This window comes from Choloepus didactylus, chromosome 15 (assembly GCF_015220235.1).
Source record: "Choloepus didactylus isolate mChoDid1 chromosome 15, mChoDid1.pri, whole genome shotgun sequence".
Taxonomy (NCBI): domain Eukaryota; kingdom Metazoa; phylum Chordata; class Mammalia; order Pilosa; family Megalonychidae; genus Choloepus; species Choloepus didactylus.
The window spans coordinates 252,317-277,438 of NC_051321.1; the positions used below are offsets into that span (position 1 = coordinate 252,317).

At 51.3% G+C, this 25,122-nt stretch overlaps 1 protein-coding gene across 1 annotated transcript in view; it reads right to left on the minus strand.

The window, feature by feature from the left end:
• Positions 1-17,807: 17,807 nt before the first annotated feature.
• Positions 17,808-25,122, minus strand: part of KNDC1 (kinase non-catalytic C-lobe domain containing 1) — a 68,453-nt gene continuing 61,138 nt past the window's right edge. Inside the window, 6 exon segments of the mRNA XM_037805113.1 lie at positions 17,808-19,688; positions 21,073-21,230; positions 21,932-21,991; positions 22,088-22,210; positions 24,286-24,436; positions 24,698-24,780. Coding sequence (XP_037661041.1) covers positions 19,457-19,688; positions 21,073-21,230; positions 21,932-21,991; positions 22,088-22,210; positions 24,286-24,436; positions 24,698-24,780 — 807 coding nt within the window. The 3' untranslated portion in view covers positions 17,808-19,456.

Sequence of the window (25,122 nt, forward strand, 5' to 3'; positions counted from 1 at the left end):
CTTAGGGGGAAGGCTTAGGGGGAATGCTGACTGTGGGTTTTCCATTGTTCTAGTTTGCTAATGCTGCTGGAATGCAGAACACCAGAAATGGACTGGCTTTTATGAAGGGGGTTTATTTGGTTACACAGTTACATTCTTAAGGCCATAAAATGTCCAAGGTAACACATCACCAATCAGGTACCTTCATTGGAGGATGGCCAATGGCATCTGGAAAACCTCTGTTAGCTGGGAAGGCACATGGCTGGTGTCTGCTCCAAATTCTGGTTTCAAAATGCTTTCTCCCAGGACATTCCTCTCTAGGCCGCGGCTCCTCTTCAAAATGTCACTCTCGGTTGCTCTTGGGGCATTTGTCTTCTCTGAGCTTCTCCAGAGCAAGAGTCTGCTTTTAACGGCCATCTTCAAGCTGTCTCTCATCTGCAGCTCCTCTCTCAGCTCCTGTGCATTCTTCAAAGTGTCCTTCTTGGCTGTAGCAAGCTGGCTCCTTCTGTCTGAGTTTATATAGTGTTCCAGTAAACTAATCAGGGCCCATGCTGAATGGGTGGAGCCACTCCTCCATGGAAATTATCCAAGCAGAGTTATCACCCACAGTTGGGTGGGGCACATTTCCATGGAAACAACCTAATCCAAATGTTCCAACTTAATCCCCATTAATATGTCTGCCCCCACAAGATTGTATCAAAGAACATGGCTTTTTCTGGGGGACATAATATACAAACAGGTACATTCATATATGCCCTTTCTCATATTGAGGAAATCTCCTTCAATTCCCAACTTTTGAAGTGATTTTATCAAAAAAGGATGCTGAATTTTGTCAAATGCTTTTTCTGCATCTATTGAGATGAGCTTTTAGTTTTTCCCTTTTAATTTGTTAATTTGTTGTATTACGTTGATTGATTTTTTTATGTTGAACCATCCTTGCATGCCTGGGATGAACCCCACATGGTCATGGTGTATGAGTCTTTTAATATGCCTTTGGATTCAATTTGCAAGTATTTTGTTAAGAATTTTTGCATCTATATTCATTAGGGAGATTGGCCTGTATCTTTATCTGTTTTTGGTATTAGGGTGATGTTGGCTTCATAAAATGAGTTAGGTCATGTCCCTTTTTCCTCAATGTTTGGAAAGAGTTTGAGCAGGAATCGTGTGAGTTCTCTTTGGAATGTTGGCAAAATTCCCCTGTGAAGCCACCTGGCCCTGGGCTTTTATTTTGTAGGAAGATTTTTGGTGACTGATTGGATCTCTTTACTTGTGATTGGTTTGTTGAGGTCTGCTGTTTCTTCTTGGGTCAGTCTAAGTTGTTCATGCGTTTCCAGGAAATTATCCATTTCCTCTAAATTGTCTTGTTTGTTGATGTACAGTTGTTATAGTTTCCTCTTATGATTTTGAAAATTTCTTTGGGATCCACAGTAATGACCCCACTCTCATTTCTGTTTTGTTTATTTGTTTCTTTTCTTTTTTTGACTTTGTCAGTCTAGCTAAGGGTTTGCCAATCTTTTTGATCTTCTCAAAGAATCATCTTTGGGTTTTATTTATTCTTTTTTTTTTTCTTTGTTCTCCAGATCATTTATTTTTGCTTTAATCTTTGTTATTTCTTTTATTCTACTTGCTTTAGGGTTATTTTGCTGCTCATTCTCTAGCTTCTTCAGTCATTCAGTTAGGTATTTGGTTTTAGCTCTTTCTTTTTTTTAATGTATGCATTTACATTTGATAATCTGATTATTAAGTGTCTTGGCATAGGTCTATTCTGATCTATTCTGTTTTGGGTATGCTGCACTTCTTGTACCTGTAATTTTATGTTTTTTTTTAAATATTCATTTTATTGAGATATATTCACATACCACGCAGTCATACAAAACAAATCATACATTCGATTGTTCACAGTACCATTAAATAGTTGTACATTCTTCACCAAAATCAATCCCTGACACCTTCATTACCACACACACACAAATAACAAGAATAATAATTAAAGTGAAAAAGAGCAATTAAAGTAAAAAAGAACACTGGGTGCCTTTGTTTGTTTGTTTGTTTGTTTGTTTCCTTCCCCCATTTTTCTACTCATCCATCCATAAACTAGACAAAGGGGAGTGTGGTCCTTGTGGCTTTCTGAATCCCATTGTCACCCCTTGTTCCAGTTTGCTAATGCTGCAGAATGCAAAACACCAGAGATGGATTAGCTTTTATAAAAAGGGGTTTATTTGGCTACACAGTTACAGTGTTAAGGCCACAAAGCGTCCAAGGTAACACCTCAGCAATCGGGTACCTTTACCGGAGGATGGCCAATGGCGTCCGGAAAACCTCTGTTAGCTGGGAAGGCACGTGGCTGGCGTCTGCTCCAAAGTTCTGGTTTCAAAATGGCTTTCTCCCAGGACGTTCCTCTCTAGCAAGCTTGCTCCTCTTCAAAACGTCACTCACAGCTGCCCTCCATCCAGTCTCTTTGAGTCAGCACATATATATGGCTCCACTGATCAAGGCCCACCCTGAATGGGCGGGGCCACAACTCCATGGGAATATCCCATCAGTTATCATTCACAGCTGGGTGGGGCACATCTCCAGGCAAACAACCTAATTCAAACGTTCCAACTTAATCCCCACTATTATGTCTGCCCCACAAAGAATATGGCTTTTTCTGGGGGACATAATACACTCAAACTGGCACACCCCTCATAAGCTACTTTTTTATACAATCATTTTCAAGATTCATGGGTTCTGGGTTGTAGTTTGATAGTTTCAGGTATCTACCGCCAGCTACCCCAATTCATTAGACCCTAAAAAGGGTTGTCTATATTGTGCATAAGAATGCCCACCAGAGTGACCTCTCAGCTCATTTTGGAATCTCTCTGCCACTGAAGCTTATTTCATTTCCTTTCATTTCCCCCCTTTGGTCAAGAAGATGTTCTCCATCCCACGATGCCGGGTCTACATTCCTCCCCGGGAGTCATATTCTACGTTGCCAGGGAGATTCACTCCCCTTGGTGTCTGATCTCATGTAGAGGGGAGGGCAGTGATTTCACCTTTCAAGTTGGCTTAGCTAGAGAGAGAAGGCCACACCTGAGCAACAAAGAGGCATTTGGGAGGAGGCTCTTAGGCACAAAGGCAGGCCTAGCCTCTCCTTTGCAGCAGTCATCTTCCCAAGGGCAAGTCCTGTGGTAGAGGGCTCAATCCATCAAACCACCAGTCCCCTATGTCTGTGAGCACATCAGCAACCATCGAGGTGGGGCAGGCCAATACCCCTGCATTCTCCACCAGCTCTTCAAGGGGGATCTGCATATTGTTTTCCTTTTTTTTTTTTTTTTAATTTTTTTAAATCAACTGTATAAAAAATAAATAATTTAAAAAAGTTAAGAAAAACATACAATAAAAAAACATTTCAAAGAGACCATAACAAAGGAGTAAGAAAAGACAACTAACCTAAGATAACTACTTTACTTCCAACATGTTCCTACTCTACCCCAAGAAAGTAACCTAATATAGCAACATTTCTGTGAACTTGTTCCTAGTATACCCATCAGAAATTTACAGACCATAGTCATTCCTGGGCATTCCTAGAACCTTAAATTTACCCATGATAGCTTATCTGTTCTTATTGGATTATCGTTCCCCCTTTCTTAATTGCTCTCTATCGCTAGTTCCCCTACATTCTACATTATAAACCATTTGTTTTACATTTTTCAAAGTTCACATTAGTGGTAGCATATAATATTTCTCTTTTTGTGCCTGGCTTATTTTGCTCAGCATTATGTCTTCAAGGTTCATCCATGTTGTCATATGTTTAACGAAATCGTTCCTTACTGCCGTGTAGTATTCCATTGTGTGTATATACCACATTTTATTTATCCACTCATCTGTTGAAGGACATTTGGGTTGTATCCATCTCTTGGCAATTGTGAATAATGCTGCTATGAACATTGGTGTGCAGATATCTTCTCGTGTCACTGCTTTCCGATCTTCTGGGTATATACTGAGAAGTGCAATTGCTGGATCAAAGGGTAACTCTATATCTAGTTTTCTAAGGAACTGCCAGACTGACTTCCAGAGTGGCTGAACCATTAAACAGTCCCCCCAACAATGAATAAGAGTTCCAATTTCTCCACATCCTCTCCAGCATTTGTAGTTTCCTGTTTGTTTAATGGCAGCCATTCTAATCGATGTGAGATGGTATCTCATTGTGGTCTTAATTTGCTTCTCTCTAATAACTAGTGAAGCTGAACATTTTTTCATGTGTTTCTTGGCCATTTGTATTTCCTCTTCAGAGAACTGTCTTTTCGTATCTTTTGCCCGTTTTATAATTGGGCTGTCTGTACTATTGTCATTGAGTTGTAGGATTTCTTTATATATGCAAGATATCAGTCTTTTGTCAGATACATGGTTTCCAAAAATTTTTTCCCATTGAGTTGGCTGCCTCTTTACCTTTTTGACAAATTCCTTTGAGGTACAGAAACTTCTAAGCTTGAGGAGTTCCCATTTATCTGTTTTTTCTTTTGTTGCTTGTGCTTTGGGTGTAAAGTCTAGGAAGTGGCCACCTAATACAAGGTCTTGAAGATGTTTCCCTACATTATCTTCTAGGAGTTTTATGGTAATTTCTTTTATATTGAGATCTTTGATCCATTTTGAGTTAATTTTTGTCTAGGGTGTGAGGTAGGGGTCCTCCTTCATTCTTTTGGATATGGATATCCAACTCTCCCAGCCCCAGTTGTTGAAAAGACCATTATGACCCAGTTCAGTGACTTTGGGGGCCTTATCAAAGATCAGTCAGTTATAGATCTGGGGGTCTATCTCCAAATTCTCAATTTGATTCCATTGATCAATATGTCTGTCTTTGTGCCAGTACCATGCTGTTTTGACAACTGTGGCTTTATAATAAGCTTCAAAGTCAGGGAGGGTAAGTCCTCCCACTTCGTTTTTCTTTTTTAGAGTGTCTTTAGCAATTCAAGGCATCTTCTCTTTCCAAATAAATTTGATTACTAACTTTTCCAAGTCTGCAAAGTAGGTTGTTGGAATTTTGATTGGGATTGCATTGAATCTGTAGATGAGTTTGGGTAGAATTGACATCTTAATGACATTTAGCCTTCCTATCCATGATCATGGAATATTTTTCCATCTTTTAGTAGAGTTATGTAGTTATGTAGTTTTCTTTGTATCGGTCTTTTACATTTTTGGTTAAGTTTATTCCTAGGTACTTCATTTTTTTAGTTGCTATTGAAAATGGTATCTTTTTCTTGAGTGTCTCTTCAGTTTGTTCATTTCTAGCATATAGAAACATTACTGACTTATGTGCATTAATCTTGTATCCCACTACTTTGCTAAATTTGTTTATTAGCTCTAGTAGCTGTATTGTCGATTTCTTGGGGTTTTCCAGATATAAGATCATATCATCTGCAAACAATGACAGTTTTACTTCTTCTTTTCCAATTTGGATGCCTTTTATTTCTTTGTCTTGCCGGATTGCCCTGGCTAGCACTTCCAGCACAATGTTGAATAACAGTGGTGACAGCGGGCATCCTTGTCTTGTTCCTGATCTTAGAGGGAAGGCTTTCAGTGTCTCACCATTGAGTACTATGCTGGCTGTGGGTTTTTCATATATGCTCCTTATCATACTGAGGAATTTTCCTTCAATTCCTACCTTTTTGAAGTGTTTTTATCAAAAAGGGATGTTGGATTTTGTTGAATGCTTTTTCAGCATCAATTGAGATGATCATTTGATTTTTCCCTTTTGACTTGTTAATGTGTTGTAATACATTGATTGATTTTCTTATGTTGAACCATCCTTGCATGCCTGGAATGAACCCCACTTGGTCATGGTGTATGATTTTTTTAATGTGTCTTTGGATTCGATTTGCAAGTATTTTGTTGAGGATTTTTGCATCTATATTCATTAGGGAGATTGGCCAGCAGTTTTCCTATTTGTAGCATCTTTCCTGGTTTTGGTATTAGATTGATGTTAGCTTCATAAAATGAGTTAGGTAGTGTTCCATTTTCTTCAATGTTTTGAAAGAGTTTAAGTAAGATTCATGTCAGTTCTTTTTGGAAAGTTTGGTAGAATTCCCCTGTGAAGCCATCTGGCCCTAGGCATTTATTTGTGGGGAGCTTTTTGATGACTGCTTGAATCTCTTTGCTTGTGATTGGTTGGTTGAGGTCTTCTGTTTCTTCTCTGGTCAGTCTAGGTTGTTCATATGTTTCCAGGAAATTGTCCCTTTCCTCTACATTATCCAGTTTGTTGCCATACAGTTGTTCATAGTATCCTCTTATAATTTTTTTAATTTCTTCGGGATCCACAGGAATGTCACCTTTCTCATTCATTACTTTGTTTATTTGGGTCTTCTCTCTTTTTGATTTTGTCAGTCTAGCTAGGGGCTTGTCAATCTTGTTGATCTTTTCAAAGAACCAACTTTTGGTGTTATTTATCTTCTCTTGTTTTCTTGTTCTCTATGTCATTTATTTCTGCTTTAATCCTTGTTATTTCTTTTCTTCTACTTGGTTTAGGATTGGTTTGCTGTTCATTTTCTAGCTTCTTCAGTTGATCCATTAGTTCTTTGATTTTGGCTCTTTCTTCCTTTTTAATATATGCATTTAGTGCTATAAATTTCCCCCTCAGTACCGCTTTTGCTGCATCCCATAGGTTTTGGTATGTTGCGTTCTCATTTTCATTCATCTCTATATATTTAGCAATTTCTCTTGCTATTTCTTCTTTAACCCACTGATTGTTTAGGAGTGCGTTGTTTAACCTCCAGGTATTTGTGAATTTTCTAAGTCTCTGATGGTTATTGACTTCTAATTGTATTCCATTGTGGTCAGAGAATGTGCTGTGAATAATTTCAATCTTTTTATATTTATTGAGCCTTGTTTTATGTCCCAGCATATGATCTATTCTGAAGAAAGTTCTGTGAGCACTAGAGAAGAATGTGTATCCTGGTGATTTGGGATGTGATGTTCTATACATGTCTGTTAAATCCAATTCATTTATCAGATTGTTAAGGTTTTCAATTTCCGTATTGATCCTCTGTCTAGTTGTTCTATCTGTAGAAGAGAGTGGTGTGTTGAAGTCTCTCACATTTATTGTAGAAATGGCTATTGTTCCATTCAGTTTTGCTAATGTTTGGCTCATGTACTTTGGAGCACCTTGATTGGGTTTATAAACAGTTACGATTGTTATTTCTTCTTGCTGAACTGCCACTTTTATTAACACATATTGTCCTTCTTTGTCTCTTGTGACATCTTTGCATTTAAAGTCTATTTTGTCTGATAATAGTATAGCTATACCTGCTTTCTTTTGGCTTCAGCTTGTGTGGAAGATTTTTTTCCATCCTTTCACTTTCAATCTCTTTGTGTTCCTGGGTCTAAGATGAGTCTCTTATAAACAGCGTATCAATGGATTGTATTTTCTAATCTATTCTACCAGTCTGTGTCTTTTAATTTGAGAGTGTAATCCATTCACATTCAAAGTTGTTACTGTGAAAGCAGTTCTTGAACTAACCATCTTACCCTTTGGTTTTTTTTTTTTTTATTTTTATTGAGATTGTTCAATACCATACAATTATCCAAAGATCCAAAGTGTACAATCACTTGCCCCTGGGTACCCTCATACAGCTGTGCATCCATCGCCACACTTAATTTTTGTTCAATTTTTAGAAGCTTTTCATTACTCCAGACAAGAAATAAAGTAAAAGATGAAGAAAGAAAAAAAGAAAAGGAAACTCGAATCCCCCCATATCCCTAACCAACCCCCCTCAATTGTTGACTCATAGTATTGATATAGTACATTTGTTACTGTTTATGAAAAAATGTTGTAATATTACTAACTGTAGTAGATAGTTTGCAATAGGTATATATTTCTTCCCTATATGCCCCTCTATTATTAACTTTTAATTGTATTGTCATGCATTTGTTCTGGTTCATGGCAGTGATTTCTAGTATTTGTACAGTTAATCATGGACATTGCCCACCATAGGATTCAGTTTTATACATTCCCATCTTTTGGTCTCCAACTTTCCTTCTGTGACATATATGACTCTGAGCTTCCCCTTTCCACCTCATTCAGGCACCATTTGGCACTGTTAGTTATTCTCACATCTTGTGTCCTATATCTTGGTACCTTATATTTCATGTCTGTGAGTTTACATATTATAATTAGTTCCTGTCAGTGAGACCCTGCAACATTTGTCCTTATGTGTCTGGCTTATTTCACTCAGTATATTGCCCTCGAGGTTTTGTCATCAACCCATCTTTTTTTATATGGTTTTGTTCACACACTGTACATTCCATCCTAAGTAAATAACGATGGTTCTCTGCATGGTCATATAATTATGTGTTCACCACCTTCACCACTATCTATATAAGGACATCTACATTTCTTCCACAAGGCAGGAGGGAGAGTCAAAGAAGGTGGAGAGGCAAAAGAAAGAGGAAGAAAAATGACAGCTAGGAAGCAGCAAAAGGAAAAATAACCTTAAATCAAAGCAGAGTAAAGAGTAAGACAATACCACCAATGTCAATTGTCTAACATGCCTCCCCTATCCCCCCTCTTATCTGCATTTACCTTGGTATATTGCCTTTGTTACATTAAAGGAAGCATAATACAATGATTCTGTTAGTTACAGTCTCTGGTTTACGTTGACTGCATCCCTCCCCCAATGCCTCCCCATTTCTAACACCTTGCAAAGTTGACATTTGCTTGTTCTCCCTCGTAAAAGAACATATTTGTACATTTTATCACAATTGTTGAATACTCTAGATTTCACCAAGTTACACTGTCCCAGTCTTTATCTTTCCTCCTTTCTACTGGTGTCTCACATGCTCCCAACCTTCCTCTCTCAACCGTGTTCATTGTTATCTTTGTTCAGTGTACTTACATTGCTCTGTTACCATCTCCCCAAATTGTGTTCCAAACCACCTACTCCTGTCTTCTCCTATCACTCTGTAGTGCTCCCTTTAGTATTTCCTGTAGGGCAGGTGTCTTGTTCACAAAGTCTCTTATTGTCTGTTTGTCAGAAAATATTTTGAGCTCTCCCTCATATTTGAAGGACAGCTTTGCTGACCCTTTGGTTTTTAATTGTCAAATCTATTTCCCCCTTCTCTCTCTCTTTTTTTTTCCTTTAAGTTACCCTTACTAATACTCTTCAGTTCTGTGCCCTTCTCCAGACCTCTTTCTCCTTTCTTTTTTTTTTTCAGCTGACAGAACTACCTTTAGTATTTTTTGGAGGGCAGGTCTCTTGTTAACAAATTCTCTCAGCATTTGTTTGTCCATGAAAATTTAAATCTCTCCTTTGAGTTTGAAAGAGAGCTTTGCTGGATGAAGAATTCTTGGTTGGCAATTTTTCTCTTTCAGAATCTTAAATGTGTCATACCTCTGCCTTCTTGCCTCCGTGGTGCCCTCTGAGTGTTCATTACTTAGTCTTACATGGTTTCCTTTGTGATGAATCGCTTCTCTCTTGCTGCTTTCAGAACTTTCTCCTTCTCTTCAGCATTTGACAATCTGATCAGTGTATGTCTCAGAGTGGGCCTACTTGTATTTGTTTTATTTGGAGTTTGAGGGATTTCTTTGATTTGCATCTTTATGTCTTTTACAAGGGTTGGAAAGTTTTCCCCAACTATCTCCTCGAATATTCTTCCTAGCCCTTTTCTCTTCTCCTTCTGAGACATGAGTGATTCTTATATTTGTGTGCTTCATGTTGTCTATCATTTCTCTGAGATCTATTTCAATTTTTTCAATTATTTTCACCATTTCTTCTTTCGTGTGTTGCATTCAATTGGTCTGTCCTCTAGTTCTTATTCTTTCTTCTGCCTCTTCAAATCTGTTGTGTCTCTTGTATATTTTTAAGTTGATCTACAGTATCTTTTATTCCCATAAGTTCTTATATTTTAATTTACACTTTCAAATTCTTCTTTATGCTCTTCTAGAGTCTTCTTGATGTCCTTTATGTCTTTAGCCAACCCATTGAAGTTGTTTTGCAGATTTGTTTGTACTTCTTTGATTAATTGCCCCAAGTTCTGTGTCTCCCTCCTCTTGCTTTTTAATTTGGTCATTTGGCTTGTCTGTATCTTCTTGGGTCTTCATCTGCTTTGTGAGTTTCTGTTGGCTTTGGGGCATTTGCTTATCTTGATGAGGTTATTTTGGGAGATGCAGAATTCTTTGGACATTCATATAGAATTCAGCAGAGACACAGCTTGTTGAAGTGCACTTTTCCTGCCCTACTAGCAGATAGTGCTCTTGAGCCACTTTTCACCCTCAAGCCAGCTCTCCCTCAACTGCACCTGTGAAACTGGGTGGGGTCCACACCAGGTGGAACTCCAGTCATTGCAGTATTCTCTGTGCACTCAGGCTTGTGGGGTGGACCCCAAGGAGTTCACCAGAGAGTACACTCCAGGGCACCATGGGTCCAGTGATTTCTGGGCTTCTGAGTGGATCACTCTCGGGCTGTGGGGCTGCCTGTCTCACCCTCCAGCTCACACATCCATGCTCCCTGCCCACTGTGTGCCTGCGGTCTCTGGGGTGTGGGAGGGGTTCCTTGTGCTTCTTCGTGGCACCTGCACGTCTCCCTGCCTCTCACCCATGCACGCCCCTGGCCTCCATGGAGGGAGAGTAAACGCACTACGTTTTCTGTGTGCTGTCAACTCAGGTCTGCTGGTTCCTGGTTCCGTCCCAGGAGCTCCTGGCCGTGTGGCTGTGGAGGATTATCTCCCCAGTAATTGCTGAGCTGGGTGCACGGGAGTGGAGAGCTGCTCCATCCCCTGCTCAGTGGCCAGCTGGCAGTTGCCAGCCCCAGCGGCAGTCCCAGCTGAATAAACTGGCACTGTGCTTTCAGATGTAATTTCTCTGCTTTTTCGTCCAAGTCCACAGTATGTACCATGGAGGTCCCTTTCTGGCCGCGTGTACCTGGAACCGCTGAGCTGGGAATTTTCTACCTTTTCTCTAGTTTTTCATGGAGGAGAAGCTTGCGCTCCTCTCTATTCCACCGTCTTCCCGGCACCCGCCTAACCAGCACAGACTCCTTCCTCCTGGCACGCCTGGGCACACCTTCCCATCCCGTTAGACATAAGATTCCCCAGGGCCAGGGCAGGCCAGGACCTTCCTGTTGCCGGCTGCACTTGTGGCTCAGACCTGGTGCTCAGCAGGTGCAGGGGGCTCTTTCCCAGTGGCAACCAACTGAGAAAGGAAGTCAGTGATCCACACAGACAGGAGGAAGAGGAGGCCTTATATGGTGCAGCAGAGCCTGGGGAGACTTGGTTACAAAGAAACCTCAGCCGAGTCCCCTGAGAGTTGATTCAGCAGCCTCTGGAGAGCTGGTTACAGAGGAGAAGCAGCTGAGCTTGTGAGAGTTGATTTCAGCAGAGATTAGCCTCAATGTCCTTCATTCCCCTTTTTTCAATGTACTTTTTAATTAGAGGAGTTGTAGGTTTACAGAAAAATCATGCAGAAAATACAGAGTCCCCAGATACCCCCGCCTGTGTTAACATCAGTAATCCAGCTGTTTGAAGACGGCTTTTCTGTGATCGGTGCCTGCCCTGATCCTGCAGTGCTCTGTTCTCTGGAGCTGCGGGAAGGTATCTGTGTCGGTTCTTGCTGGTTGTTCAGAGCTTCTGCGGGGGACGAGCTCTGATGTAACTTCTCAAGCTCAGGTTGTTTGGTTTTTAAAGCCAGCATAACTACAAAAGTGAAAGCTTTCTACTGAAATCGTTTGCCTCTCCACTAGGTCATTATCCACAAGTTAACATGTCATTGCAGAGAGTGAGGCCCCGTTCAATAGTAAACAGTAAAGCAAACGGATATAGCCTCACGAATTAAATAATGGTTGGGTGGACTGTTAGACAGTATTCCAGAGTGAACTGAAAAGATGAGCAGTCATCCTTCTGCCTGCTCCCTGAGTGTTGGATACTTTTCCTTAACACCATTAATACACACTCCACACAGCTATTTCTTGGGGTGGGGCACCCCAATCTCTGGTCCCCTTTTGCATGGGGGGGTGCTCCCCCCAGGGCTTGGCCCCAGTGCAGCCCTCTTGTGACAGAAAGGCCCAACCCCCCAGCCAGGGCTCGGCCTTCCGGTGGAGGCAGACGGACAGTGGGCAAAGGTCACTGAGCTGGGAGGAGCTGGGCTTTGTCCTCAGTGCACCTAACATGTTGGTCCCAGATGTAACCAGCGCGTGGGCAGCTCACCTGGCATGGGTTTTGGTGTTTGTTTAGAAGCCTCCCTAGCAGGTTGGTCAGGAGTGTTTTTCATGGCCTGCAGGCGGCTTATAAAGAGCTCTGACTGGCTTTCAGAACTGGGTCAGGACTCAGCCACACAGACACTCCACAAGAGGGACAGTTTTATTCTGATACCTGAAAACAATCCATAGCTAACATTGCAGTCAGTGTAAAATATTGACCATTTTCCCCTGAGGTTGAGAAGAAGCCAAGGATGTCCAACATCAAGTTCTACTTAACATTGTTCTAGAGGTTCAAGCTACAGCAATCAGACAAGAAAAAGAAATAAGATGTATAAAGATTGGAAAGGAAAAGTAAAACAGTCATTATGTGCAGACAGTATGACTGTATATATGAAGTACAAAATGATCTACAAGCACATAATTTGAATTAATAACTGAATTCAGCAAAGTCATGAATACAACAATGTATGAGAAGTAATTGTACTTGTGTATATTCTCATGGTGATTTTTGAAACTTTTTATTTTGGAGTAATTTTAGATTTACAGGGAAGTTGCAAAGACAGCCTGGGGCCTCCTGTGCTTGCCTGATGCTGCTGCCCCAGCCCTGGCCCATCTGGAGGAACCGTCAGGAGTGTGGTCCGGGCCGGCTCACCGGGCTGTGGGCTCCATTTGGGTCCCACCCGGGGTCCCCCCACTGTCCTTGTCTGTCCCCGGATCCAGTCAGGGCCCTGCGTGGCGTTTCGTCGTGTCTCCTTCATCTCTGAGCCCTGACGGTTCCTCTCTTGGTTTTCGTGCCCCTGACGCTGTCGAGGAGGACCGGCCGGGGCTGGGGAACCCCTCAGTGGGTTTGTCTGGTGTTTCCTCCTGGTCCGACGGGCTGTGGGTCTGGGTGTGGGTGCCACAGAGGGCAGTGCCGTTGGCCTCACTGGGGTCGGGGGCGGGATGCAGTGTGGCGTTAGCCCTGACTGGGCAGCCCGTCCCCTGGGCCAGTCACCGAGCACTCGCCCTGGGGAGGGGCCTCAAGCTTGCGTCACTCAGAATTCCCCTGAAAATGCGCTGTGCCCGCGCCCCCTGCATTGGTTAGTTCAGTGTTTACTTTGCTTTGTCCCCTGGGTTGGGCCCAGCATCCTGCTGCCTGCCCTGTGCTCGGTGGCTCAGCGAGGCTGCCCCGCATCCATCTGACATGCTTTCCCCTCTTTCTTTGTGAGCACCTCCTCGCCGTCTGGTTCACCTGGTCCTTTCTTTTCCCCAGAGAGCTGTCCATTTAGTGCAGATGGTGTCTGGAGTCGGATCCGGTGCCGAGTGCTCCTGCTGCTGGATATCACTGCCTCTCGGCTAGGGACTGGGGGCGATTTTGCCCTGGAGGTTCTTGGCAATTTCTGGAGGCATCTTTGGTGCCACGACTTGGGGGATGCTGGTGACACCTGGTGGCTGGAGGCTGCGGTTGCTGTCCAGCACCCGGCGGTGCCCAGGCCCCCACGCCCACCTGGTCGTCCGCAGGACCCAGGCTTAGGAAGGCTGTCCAGGCCCTGTCGGTGACAGAGCCGGGGGACGAGCGTCTGAGCACCGACCCTGCACCACACAAGCCTACGCGTGTCTGTGTCTGACTCTTCAGACGAATGTGCTCACTCTGGCAACCCAGCGCTGACCCAGCCGCACACTCCTTCCAGACCTTCCCTGCCTCTGGGGGGTTGTTTTCTGTCTTGTATTAAAAAAAAAAAATATATGTATATATATATGTATATATATATTATTAGAGAGGTTATAAATTTACAGAAAAATCATGCAGAAAATAGAGTTCCCATCCACCTCCATCAGCACCTGGCATCACTGTGGCACATTTGCCACAACTGGTGAAGGGACATTGTTGTAATTGTATTAACTGTGTCCATCGTTTACATTGGGGACGACTGTTTGTGTTGTGCAGGGCTCTGTTTTTCTTAAAATCTGTATTCTAGTAACATCCAGACGGCCTAAAATTTCTCCTTGTGGTCACATTAGGTCCACGACCCCGTGGTGCTAATCAGGCTCATGGTGTGCCACCGGCTCCACCATCTGTTGCCAAAACTTCTCCCTCGCCCCTAACAGGAATAGGGGTGCCATCTAAGCACTAACTCCCCCTTCTCTACCTCCACCCCGGCCCCCGGTAACCTGAATTCTAATTCCTGACTATGAATTTGCTCTTCCTATTTATTTCACATCAGCAAGATCACACGGTACCAGTCCTTTGGGTCGGGTTTACTCCGGCCACAGGATGAATCCAGGGTCAGCCCAGCCGCGGGGACCAGCGCCGGCTCCTCGGGAACTCGTCTCCCCAACCGCGGGCCCCTCGCCTGGACGCTCGGCCTTGGTGCACCTGCGGCCTGGCCCCAGGCTGCTCCCCCCAACTCCTGGCTGCTCCCCACAACCCCTGGGTGCTCCCCGCGACCCCCAGGCTGCTCCCCCCGACCCCTGGCTGCTCCCCACAACCCCCGGGTGCTCCCTGCGACCCCCGGGCTGCTCCCCCTGACCCCTGGCTGCTCCCCACAACCCCCGGGTGCTCCCCCCGACCCCCGGCTGCTCCCCACAACCCCCGGGTGCTCCCTGCAACCCCCGGGCTGCCCCCCCAACCCCCGGCTGCTCCTCCCGACCCCTGGCTGCTCCCCCTGACCCCTGGCTGCTCCCCACAACCCCTGGGTTCTTCCTGCGGCCTGGCCTCGGGCTGCTCCCCACGACTCTCAGGTGCTCCCCACAACCCCTGGCTGCTCCCCACACCCCCCGCGCTGCCTCCAGCCAGAGCGCGGTGCTCTCGCATCTTTCTGCCACTCGCCTTGTGGCCCTTGGTCGAGGCAGCGCTTCACCGTCCCCAGGTGGCTCCTCCCTCCCCCTTGGTGGGGTCAGGTCACAGCTGTGCCTGGCTGTGCTGGTTTGAATATATTATGTCCCCCAAACGCCATTATCTTTGATATAATCTTGTGTGGGCAGACGTTATCAGTGTTGATTAGATTGTAATTCTTCGAGTGTTTCCATGGAGATGCGCCCCACCCAACTGTGGGTGATGACTCTGATTGGATAATTTCCATGGGGGTGTTGGCCCACCCATGGGGTGGGTCTGAATTAAATTACTGCTGCACTATATAAAATTAGATGGAAGGAGCGAGCTTGCTACAGCCAAGAGGGACACTCTGAAGAAAGCACAGGAGCTGCAGATGACAGACAGTTTGAAGACGGCTGTTGAAAGCAGACTCTTGCTCTGGAGAAGCTGAGAGAGAACAAATACCCCAAGTGCAACTAAGAGTGACATTTTTGAGGAACTGCAGCCTAGAGAGGGACGACCTGGGAGAAAGTCATTTGAAACCAGAACTTTGGAGCAGACCCAGCCATGTGCCTTCCCAGCTAACAGAGGTTTTCCGGACACCATTGGCCATCCTCCAGTGAAGTTACCCGATTGCTGATATGTTACCTTGGATACTTTATGGCCTTAAGACTGTAACTGTGTAGCCAAATAAACCCCCTTTATAAAAGCCAATCCATCTCTGGTGTTTTGCATTCCGGCAGCATTAGCAAACTAGAACACCGGGGTCCACCTTCTCATCGTCTGCACTCCGTCCCAGACCTCCAGAATCTTGTCCCAGACCCCCAGCATCCCATCCTGCACCCCCAACATCCTATCCAGACCACCAGCATCCAGTAGAGGTTTAACTTACTTCCAGTAAAGGGTGCTCTGTGGTGTATGGTTCTGTGTTTTCTTAAACTGCTGTACGTGCACGGGGTGCTCATGTCCTGGAAGTCTTGCAGGCTTCGCCCGGCTCATGAAGACCCCCTTTCCTGAAGATGGCACCCAAATGCTGGGCGAGGCCCGGATGATGTTGGTTGTTGCCTGCCCGGCTGCTCGTGGTGCAGGCAGAGCGTCACGGCGCTTCTCCAGGGTTTTACAACAGAGCAAAGAGCCCTGGTGCTACAGGATTCTGACAGGTGCCTGGGGTTCTTACCCCCCACCCTAGGCCCTACAGAGCCACCCAATAAAAGGGCAAGAGTGTCGCACTAGCCCTTGCAGAGGGGACATGCAAATGGCACACGGGCCGTGGAAGTGTGCACCGTCACCTGTCATCAGGGAAATGCAAATTACAGCCGCAGCGAGTTACCCCTGCTTGCGGATCAGGGTTGCTAAATAAAGAAGACCCGACAGTGCCGAGTGCCGCACAGACGCGCTGCTGGTGGGGAGGCAGCCGGGAGAAGCTGCCCCGGAAGACAGCGTGGGGGGCTCACCACGTGCCAGCAGCCCCGCTCCTGGGTGTCCCTGAGCGAACCGAGCCCTCTGCACGCCGCTGAAAGCGGCTTTATTCATGAGTACCCCAGTGGCTGCAGCCAGCAGGGCGTGTGGCAGCTTTATTCACGAGGCCATGATGCTGTTTAGCAGGTGAGGGGTAAGAAACCACAGAGCGTCCCCGTGATAGAAAACCACTCGGCAGCGAGGAGGAACGAGACCGACCGGGGTGCACTTGCTCGAGTGAGAAGCCAGACCCCGAAGGCTGTGTGCCGCCGGACACTTCCATTGCCATCGTGGAAAAGGCAGAACAACAGGGCAGAGGAGGGGGCCGCCAGGGCTGCGAGGAGGCGCCGGCCACACGGGGTCGGGTGCAGCTTTCCCTCCAGGTCACCAGGATTGGGGCTCAGGTGGGTGGACGCTCACTTCTCTGGACCTCCTTTGGCAAGCTGTCCTGTGGCAAGCACGCGCTCTTCGGATCCAGGAGCCCCCGGTGTGCTTCTGGAAGTGCTATGTAGACGCCAAGGAAGAGGGAGCCCCTGGGCCCTTGCAGCCTCAGATACCAATGACCCCGACACGAGGGCCGGAGCCAGGGAGCGTGGTTGGGGGCACGAAGGGGTCGGGGCTGCCAGTTCCGTCTATCAGGCCTGCTGCTGGCCAGGAGACCCCTGCTCCACGGTGCCTCTTGTGCATCAGTCTCGGGGCCACTCCGAGGGATTTTAGGGGTGCCTGCCCAGGCCAACACGCCTCACCCTGTCGCTGTCTTCGTCCCTGGCCTGGCAATGACGCTACAGCCCCTTTCAGGAACCTCCCCGAAGACCCACTGACAGCCCATAGGAAAGCACCTGCAGGCGGTTTACCCCCAGAGTCTCGGGCCCCCAGGCCTTGAAGCCCCCCTCGGCTGTGCCCGCCCCCCCAAACTGCGAGAGCGGCGTCCCTCCTCAGGGGCAGCCAAGCCTCACCTCGAGACCCGCACTGGAGCCGACCTCCGAGTCTCGCTAGATCCCGGCTGCCCCCCGGCCCCTGCGTGGCCCGAGTCCTGCAGGGGGTGATGACAGCTCTGTCGGGCCGGCAGCTGTCGGGGCCCCTTGGGAAGTCGGCCAGTGGCTGCAACCGGCAGAACGTGTGGCAGAAAGCCGCAGCCCCGTGGCCCTGGAAGGGGCTGCTGTTGGCCCCGCGGGTCCCGTCCTCCAGGAGCCACGTGCTCCAGAGCAGCCGCCACGCATGGGGGCGCATCCACGGGGCCGGGACTGACGGGGGTCCGGTTGGAGCCCGAGCCTCCCGGGGGCCGTGCCAGCTCCTCCGCCCCGTGCCGAGCAGGCACCAGCCCCACTACGCCCTCGCCGCCGCTCCGCAAGTCGCCACCACGGAGCCGTCCCTGACCTCCGGAGACACAAACACACACTTCACCGGCCTTGTCTTGGTAGAAATGATTTTATTTAGAAATCCAAACTGCGGGACGTGGGGCCAACATGCTAACGGCCATGCGGAGCCGAGGGCCTGGCCGGGCCCCGAGGTGCGTCGTCGCTGTGGAAACGTCTGCCCGGCAGGGACTCTGGAGGCTTTGAGGCACCATCTTCCTTAAATTCAAAATTGAAGATGGACGAGTTGATGGGCAGAACTTAACCCTCACAGAAAAGCCTAAACAAGAGCCGCTTTTGCATCACCAGAGGCGCCCGTTCCAGCAGCGCGTTGGGGTCCTAAATGAATTTCCACAGGGAACACGGCTCGGGGGCACAGGCCAGCGTTTTACCGCAGGCAGCACTTTTCCTTGAAATACCGCTACTGGCTGCTCTAAAGAATCACGATTTCTAAAAACGCAGAAGGACGATGCAGAAGCAGGTTGCAGCAAGACCGGAGCCAGGGGATGGTGCGGGGGACAGTGGGGCAGGCCAGGGGCTCAGGGGCTTTCTGCCCTCCCAGAGAGACGCCCCTGGGTCAGCCCCTGGCTGGCAGGACCTGCTCGCTGTTCGCAAACGCCGGACCCGGGAACACCGTGGCAGCGTCGAGGCAGCAACTGCATTTCTTTCATTTGTTCCCAAAAAGCACGAGTGGTGGTGGCAAGCCCGGGCAGCCCAGTGGGCAGGGAGGGGGCAGAGAACCGGGGTCCCTGCAGGCACTGGGGGGGCAGGTGCCGGGAAGCCTGTCCCCTGGGGGATGCGGGAGCCCCGGCAGTCACAGCCGCGTGCATGCTGGCCACGGAGGGCCGACAGTGGTCCTGGGATCCCTGGGCCAGCGGGAGGGTGGGGGGCGGGGTGCAAGGACGGTGCCAGGGACCCCCACTGCCGGCCGCGTCCTGCATGGCGGCTGTCGTGGAGCTTTCTGCCCCTCTCCGGGAAGCCTCGGCAGGGGCTGTTCCGGCCGCAGGGAGCCTGCTTCCCCCGGCGGGGTTGTCTGCTCAGCGCTGCGGGGTCCGGCGTGGCTGGGAGTGTGAGGGGCCCCCTGAGGCCACGTGGACGGGGTTGGCGTGCGGGTCGGGTCAGCTCTGTTCCAGGTCCTTGTTGCTGGAGAAACTCCTGGAGACCCCCTCAGTGAGCACTCGGGCACGTGTGGGGTGGGTTTCAGGATGGGGTGCAGAATGGGGACAGTCACTCGAGAAAGGGGCGAGACCCATTTATCTCAGAAAACGTAGCTGGGATTGTACTTCCCTCCTTGGGTTCTTTTATTTTCATCAGACGCTCCCCAACCCGTCCCTCCCTGCCCCCGAACCGGCCCCGTCTACCAGAAGGGGGGCAGCTCTGGGGTCTCTCAGGGGTTTGAACCCACTCTTTCTTTTCCTTTTGTGCAGCCGAGGATGAGCCACTCTGCACCTCCACTTCCCATCCGCGAAGGGGTGAGCCCTGAGTTTCTGGGTTTCCTGGTGCCCCGGGACGTGCCCAGGACCCCGCAGGCCCGTTCAGGCTCCAGCCCTCCTCTCCTCGTGGTGTGGGGGTCCCGCCGGGCGGGCAGGGGGCTTCCGGGGCCTGAGCAGCAAGCAGGTGGCCGAGGGGAGGGGCTCCTGTGGGCCCCGGGGGTCCCTGGGGGACCTCGGTTTGGACTCCGATGCCCGCACCCACCGTCTGCGCTACTGGAACGTGGCTTTCATTCTCCGCAGCTTGTCCTGGATCTTCCGCGAGTGCTTCTCGCCGGCGAGCGGGTGGAAGTTGGCCCTGTTGTCTGCAGCCAAAATGGAAACGTCGGCCCCGCTGAAGCGGGTGATCCTCTGCTTGAGGCACGACTGGAGCTTGGGATCGGGCGCGAACGTGAAGGGGTTCTCCTGGAAGGCGTGGACCTGGCTCACCACCTTGGCGATGTTTCTTGTTGGGGAAAGAAATGAGACGAGTTTACACGGGCAAGAAGCACAAAATCCAAATGCACCAAATAGGGGGTTCCCGCGGATGGTTTAGAGGAAACCGTTTCCGAGTGCACAGGCTGAGGGGGATGCTGTATCTATCCACAAGGCCAACCCACTTCATTACCCAGGTCTGCTGTCCAGCCGTCCCACCATCTGTTCATCCATCCACTTTTCATCCCACAAATATCTGCTGAGAACCCACTTTGCCAGGCCCTGCCCCAGGGTCGGCCTCAGGGGCTCCCCATTTAGGGGAGACAGTCGTGCTGGGGCGTGTCCACACCGGGCATCGGCAGCCACGGATCAGGGCCTGGCCGAGGCTCCAAGCTGACCGTCCTGCCACCAGGGCCATCCACGGAAACCAGGCACTCGGAGTGGCCGCACGGCCGCAGGCAGGTTCCCAGGATGACCTCGCGTGAAAAACTGTGTGTCCAGTTTGAACGTGACCGGTTTTGTTAACCGAGAGGTGACCGTGTCCACACACACACAGGTGGAGGCTCGGGAGCCTCAGCCCGTGCTCCTTCTGGGGTTCGCACTGCATTTACTCTTTAATTTCTTTTTTGCTTTGTGGGTCTTCTGATCTCTTGCGGTAAGTGTGCTTTGTTGTGTGTCTTCGGTGACATTTTACATGTTGTAACTGCCTGGAAGGCCAGGGGCCCCGACCTGGGGCAGTGGGCAGCCTGCGGAGTGACCCCTGAAAGTGGCTGTGGGAGGGGTAGGGGGAGTGCGCCAGGGAACTCAGCTGTGGGGCGGGGTCCCGCTGAGCCAGGCTGGCCCAGGGTCCCAGGAGACACCCAGGGCCCCCCAGGGGGCTGCCTGGGAAACGGGCTGTAGGGGGTCCTGGGTGACCGGTGCAGAAGTCAGGCCGAGGGCGCGGTGGCCTTCGAGGCAGGAAGGCCGAGCCCTGATCCTCTCGCGGGAGCTGTGCCCGCCGGTCCCCATGGGGCCGGGATGGTGGTTTAAACCCCAGGTGAGCCGGGCAGAGGGGAGGGGTTCGCGGGGTGGGTGACGGCCGAGGACGTGGAGGACGGGGATGGCACTGGGAGGAGGGCTCACGGTGGTGGTCTCAGAGCCGCAGACGCTGAGAGACAGGGCAGGAAGGTGGGGTGAGGGAGGGGGCAGAAGTGCTGGAAACACCTGGCCCTGTGTGTGAGGTCTCCTGCCTGAGGCCCTGGTCGGGGCAGAGGGCTGAGCGAGGGCAGGACAGACGGACGTGGCACCGGCACCTGCTCCACCTGTGGGTTCAGCAGTCCTGGGGAGGCCCCTGTCTCACCTGAGCTCTACCCATCATCACAGGAAGCCCCCGTCTCACCTGTGCTCCCCTGATGTCATGGGGAAGCCCCTCTCACCTGAGCTTGCTCCACCTGTGGGCCCCGTTGGTCATGGTGAAGCCCCCTGTCTCCAGCTGCTGGATGTGCATGGCCAGGAGGCGGGCCGAGGGGATGGTGGGCTGGGCCCGGAACCGCCGCCCTTCCATGAGGCACAGGCTGTCACTCTTCAGGAAGACCTGGAGCCGGGTGGGGCCGGAGAGGCAGGAGGGGGGTCAGCGTGCACTCCAGACGGGGTCTCAGGCCCCTTCCCGCTGGCGACTCTGCCTGGGGGGCCATGGAACCCTGGCACGCCGTCCCAACGAAACACCTAGCTGGGTCACACATCCGGACGCTTTAGGGGTGCCCCCTGCACCACATGGCCCCGCTCGCCCACACGGAGACCCGGCCTAGCAGCTGCAGAGACTGGGGCCGGGCTGGGAGGGCGCGGAGGACAGATGGCCGCCTCTCTGCGTGTCACGGGAGGGAAACTGCAGAGAGGTGATGGGTCGGGCTGGGAAGGGGCAGCTCTGCACCGGGCGTCAGCTGCCGTCTGGGAGGGCAGCAAAGCTTTGCGTGGGACCCCTTAAAACCCTTCTCATTTATCACCCTATGAACTCCTCTGCTCGCTGCATCCGGCCTCTGCACGTGCAGGGAAATATGACTGTGACCCCAAAGGGCTGGCTCCTGCAGCTGCCCGTCCCCATGCACAGAGCCCCCCAGGCAGCACCTCCCCAAGGGAGACACTGCACCCCCATGCACAGCTAAGAGGCCCCGGGCTCCAGTGCCGTGATGGCTCCACCCTAGGGGTGTGCCTGGAGGTGGGGAGAGCTTGGCACTAGGGAAAAGGCTCTGGGGGACGCCGCTCCCAGGAGAAGCAGCCCCCAGGCCAGCTTCGCACCTCCACGGCCTTCAGCTCCTCCAGGACCTCCGCGATCTTGGCGGGTAAAATTCTCCAGGCCTGGAAAGGAAGCAAGTGAGGCCCCAGGGCTCCTGCTCCTGCGCGCCGGCCCCCCCCATGCAGCCCCTGCCCACCGCGCTGCCCGAGGGGACCCACCGGCGACTGCCGCACGGCGAGGTGCTCCAGGCCCCCCAGGATCTGCATGGCTGTTGCAAAGTTCCTCTGCTCGTAGCAAGATTTTGCAATCAGCAAAAATTTGGACAGCAAATTCACCTGCAACTGAAACGAGAAAAAAGATGCAGAACCTTCCGGTTTTAAAAGAACACGTCAGGAACATCCAGCTTTGAGGGTGGGCCACGAGGCCCCAGTGCGTGTGCACCAAGCAGGAGGGAGATGGGCCCGGGTCTACGAATGGCGGGAAACGGGAACTGCCAGGGCGGGGCAGCCAGGTGGGCTGTACTTGGGACATAAACAAAGCAAAAAGCATAAAGACGTGAAAAGAGGCGCCACCCACGCCTCAGACCAGTCTCAGTGCGGGGTTCGGAGCTGTAATGCACCCAGAAAAGGCCTGTTCTTTCCGTCCGTCCCTGAAGGTGCCAGCCTGCTGGGGGTGGGACCTTCTGATTAGTCGTTTAGATTGCGATGTGACCAGCCCATTCAGGGCGGGTCTTAATCCTTTCCTGGAGCCCTTCAAGAGAGATGCGATTGGGGGAAGCTCACAGAGGAAAAGCCCACAGGAGCTCAGAGGGGGCCCTGGAGCCAGAAGCCGAGAGCAACAGAACCCGGGAACGAAGGCCCAGCAGACGCCGGCCCCGTGCATTCCCACTGACAGAGGCGCCCGGATGCCGCAGTGTCTTCGGAGTCCGGGTATCATCCTGGGGACATCTTCACGGCCTTAGAAATGTGAACTTGTAAGGTAACAAATGCCCAACGTAGAAGCCAGTCCATTTCTGGTCTACCGCGTTCCAGCCACTTTAACAAACCGGAACGCTCGGAGCCGACCTCGGCAGGCCCCCGCCCGCGGGGAGAGGGCACGTGGGGAGGGGCTGCAGCTCCTGGTGCAGGAAAGATGCCCGCCGGGGGTGGGGGGCACGGGGAGATAGCACCCCGACTTCTCAGGGATGCGGGGTTTTCCCGTCGGCGTGGGTGACGTGGCTCGAGGCTGGACTCCGCTTCTGCCTGTCATCCATGGGGGTGTCAGAGTCCATGGAAGAGGTTTGTTCTAGCGAGTTCCACCTGGGACAGCAGCGGAGGAGCCCACGGAGGCCTGGCCACGGGGAGGGGCTGCAGCTCTGGCTCACTGCGCAGGGACCCTCGGGGTCTCACCCAGGCAGGGCTCCCAGGTCAGCGACACTCACAGGCCGACCCCAGGGACCCTCGGGGACCCCCAGGCAGGAGGGACCGAAGGCTCAGACCAAGGTGTTGGCGGCGACAGAGCCTACCTGTGGGGCTGCCGGGCTCCCCAGCCCTCCCGAGTGCCTGGGGACACCTGAGGGTGCTGGTGAGAGTCAGGCCCAGACCCGGCCCTGAGAGACACCCCCTGTCCCCCACGAACCTGGGGGCCTTCACAGGGAGCAGAGCCCTGGGCTGCACCGGGTACACTCCCACTCCCCAAACGCAAAAGCCTAGGAGGCATCTTGGGCGGGGAGTGGGAGGCCCTGGTGACCCCTAAAGGCTGGGCTTAAGAGTGTAAATACTTCCCGCTGTCCAAGTCACCAGCCCACCCTCCAGGGCCACCCTCCAAGGCCCAGGACCGGCTGCTCTGGGGGTGGGACAGTGAGCACGACGGGCTCTGCTCTCGAGCAGGGGAGGGGCAGTTGGGCCACAAATCTCAGCTCTGGAGGCAGCCTGGCATTGGGGGGGCCCCTGAGCCCTGTGTATGCATGTGCACCTGTGTGCAAGTGTGCCTGTGTGAGAGTGCCAGTGTGCATATGTAAGCACACCTGTGTGTGTGTGTGCCTGTGGGTACACCTGTGTGCAAGTGTGTGTGCCTGTGTGTGCACACCTGTGTGCCTGAGTGTGCCTGTGTGTGTGCCTGTGTGTGTGCCTGTCTGTGTGCATGCCTGTGCAGGCTCTGCAGGGGGCCAGAGGCAGAAGGCACCCAGGAGTGGAGATGGCCTGTGCTAGGTGGACGTGTGTCGGCCGCGCATCCTCAGGAATGGAACGCCGGGTCCGGTGCCTAAGCCAGTGCCCAGGCCCGGTGGACACTGTGGTGCCGCTTTTACCCCACCTGGGGCTGGGCCTGGCTCCGAAGCACACAGGCTGCGACTCCCACTGGAGGTCCCAGCTGGTGGGACAGGGTCACACCCCCACAATTTGACAGAAGCCCCAGAGCCCCCGTGAGGTGTACCTACCTTGGAGCTGTGGCTGGTCACGATTTCGGCAGCCACCCAGGTGCTGACGTCCTCTGCGTTTCTCAGCAGCTGCAGCAGGTACTTGTCCTGGATGTAATTCGGCAGAAATAAGCTGCAGGTTTTCGCTGTCAGAGAGTCGGAAGAGACGCCTCTAGAACAGAGACGCAGGACACGGACGTCACACATGGACACCAACACGGAACGCACGCGGCACTCAGAAGGGAATCACACGGCAATCACATGGGGGGCTCACGCTGGGGGCTCACGCACGGGGCTCACTCACACCTGAGCGGGCCCCACCCCACTGGGTGCCCACTCCCTGGGGTGTCCTGGTCGTGGTGCAGACCCTGCCACCTCCCCCAGGTGCCCCCAGGACCTGCGGCTTGAGGGCAGCACGAGGTGAGGGGCTTACTTTGGGATGGGGGTGCACTTGTCCATGACACCCAGGGCGCGTGAGTTCAGAAAGTGGACGGGGTGGCACTTCTGAAACAGCTCCTACCGGGGACACAGAAGTAGCTGCTCAGGAACGTCCTGCCCAGGGCTTTGTGCCAAAGTGAGGGTCCCAGAGAGGGTCATTTGGTTTGGGGGATGGGGTGGGGAGAGGGAGGAGTCTGCATTGGCAAGTTCGATGTCACCCAGTGGGGTGGGGCCAACTGGGGGCCGAGAGGCTCCCCCATGCCCGGCGCCTCGGGAAGTCCCAGCGGCACCACACCCAGCCCTGTCTGGGCGAGCTCCTGCTCATCCAGGAACGGCAGGGCAGAGGCTTTCCAGGAGGGGTGCCCTGGGTGCCAGCTGGGGCAGGGATGCTGGCGATGTGGGGGGGTCAGTAGCCCCTAT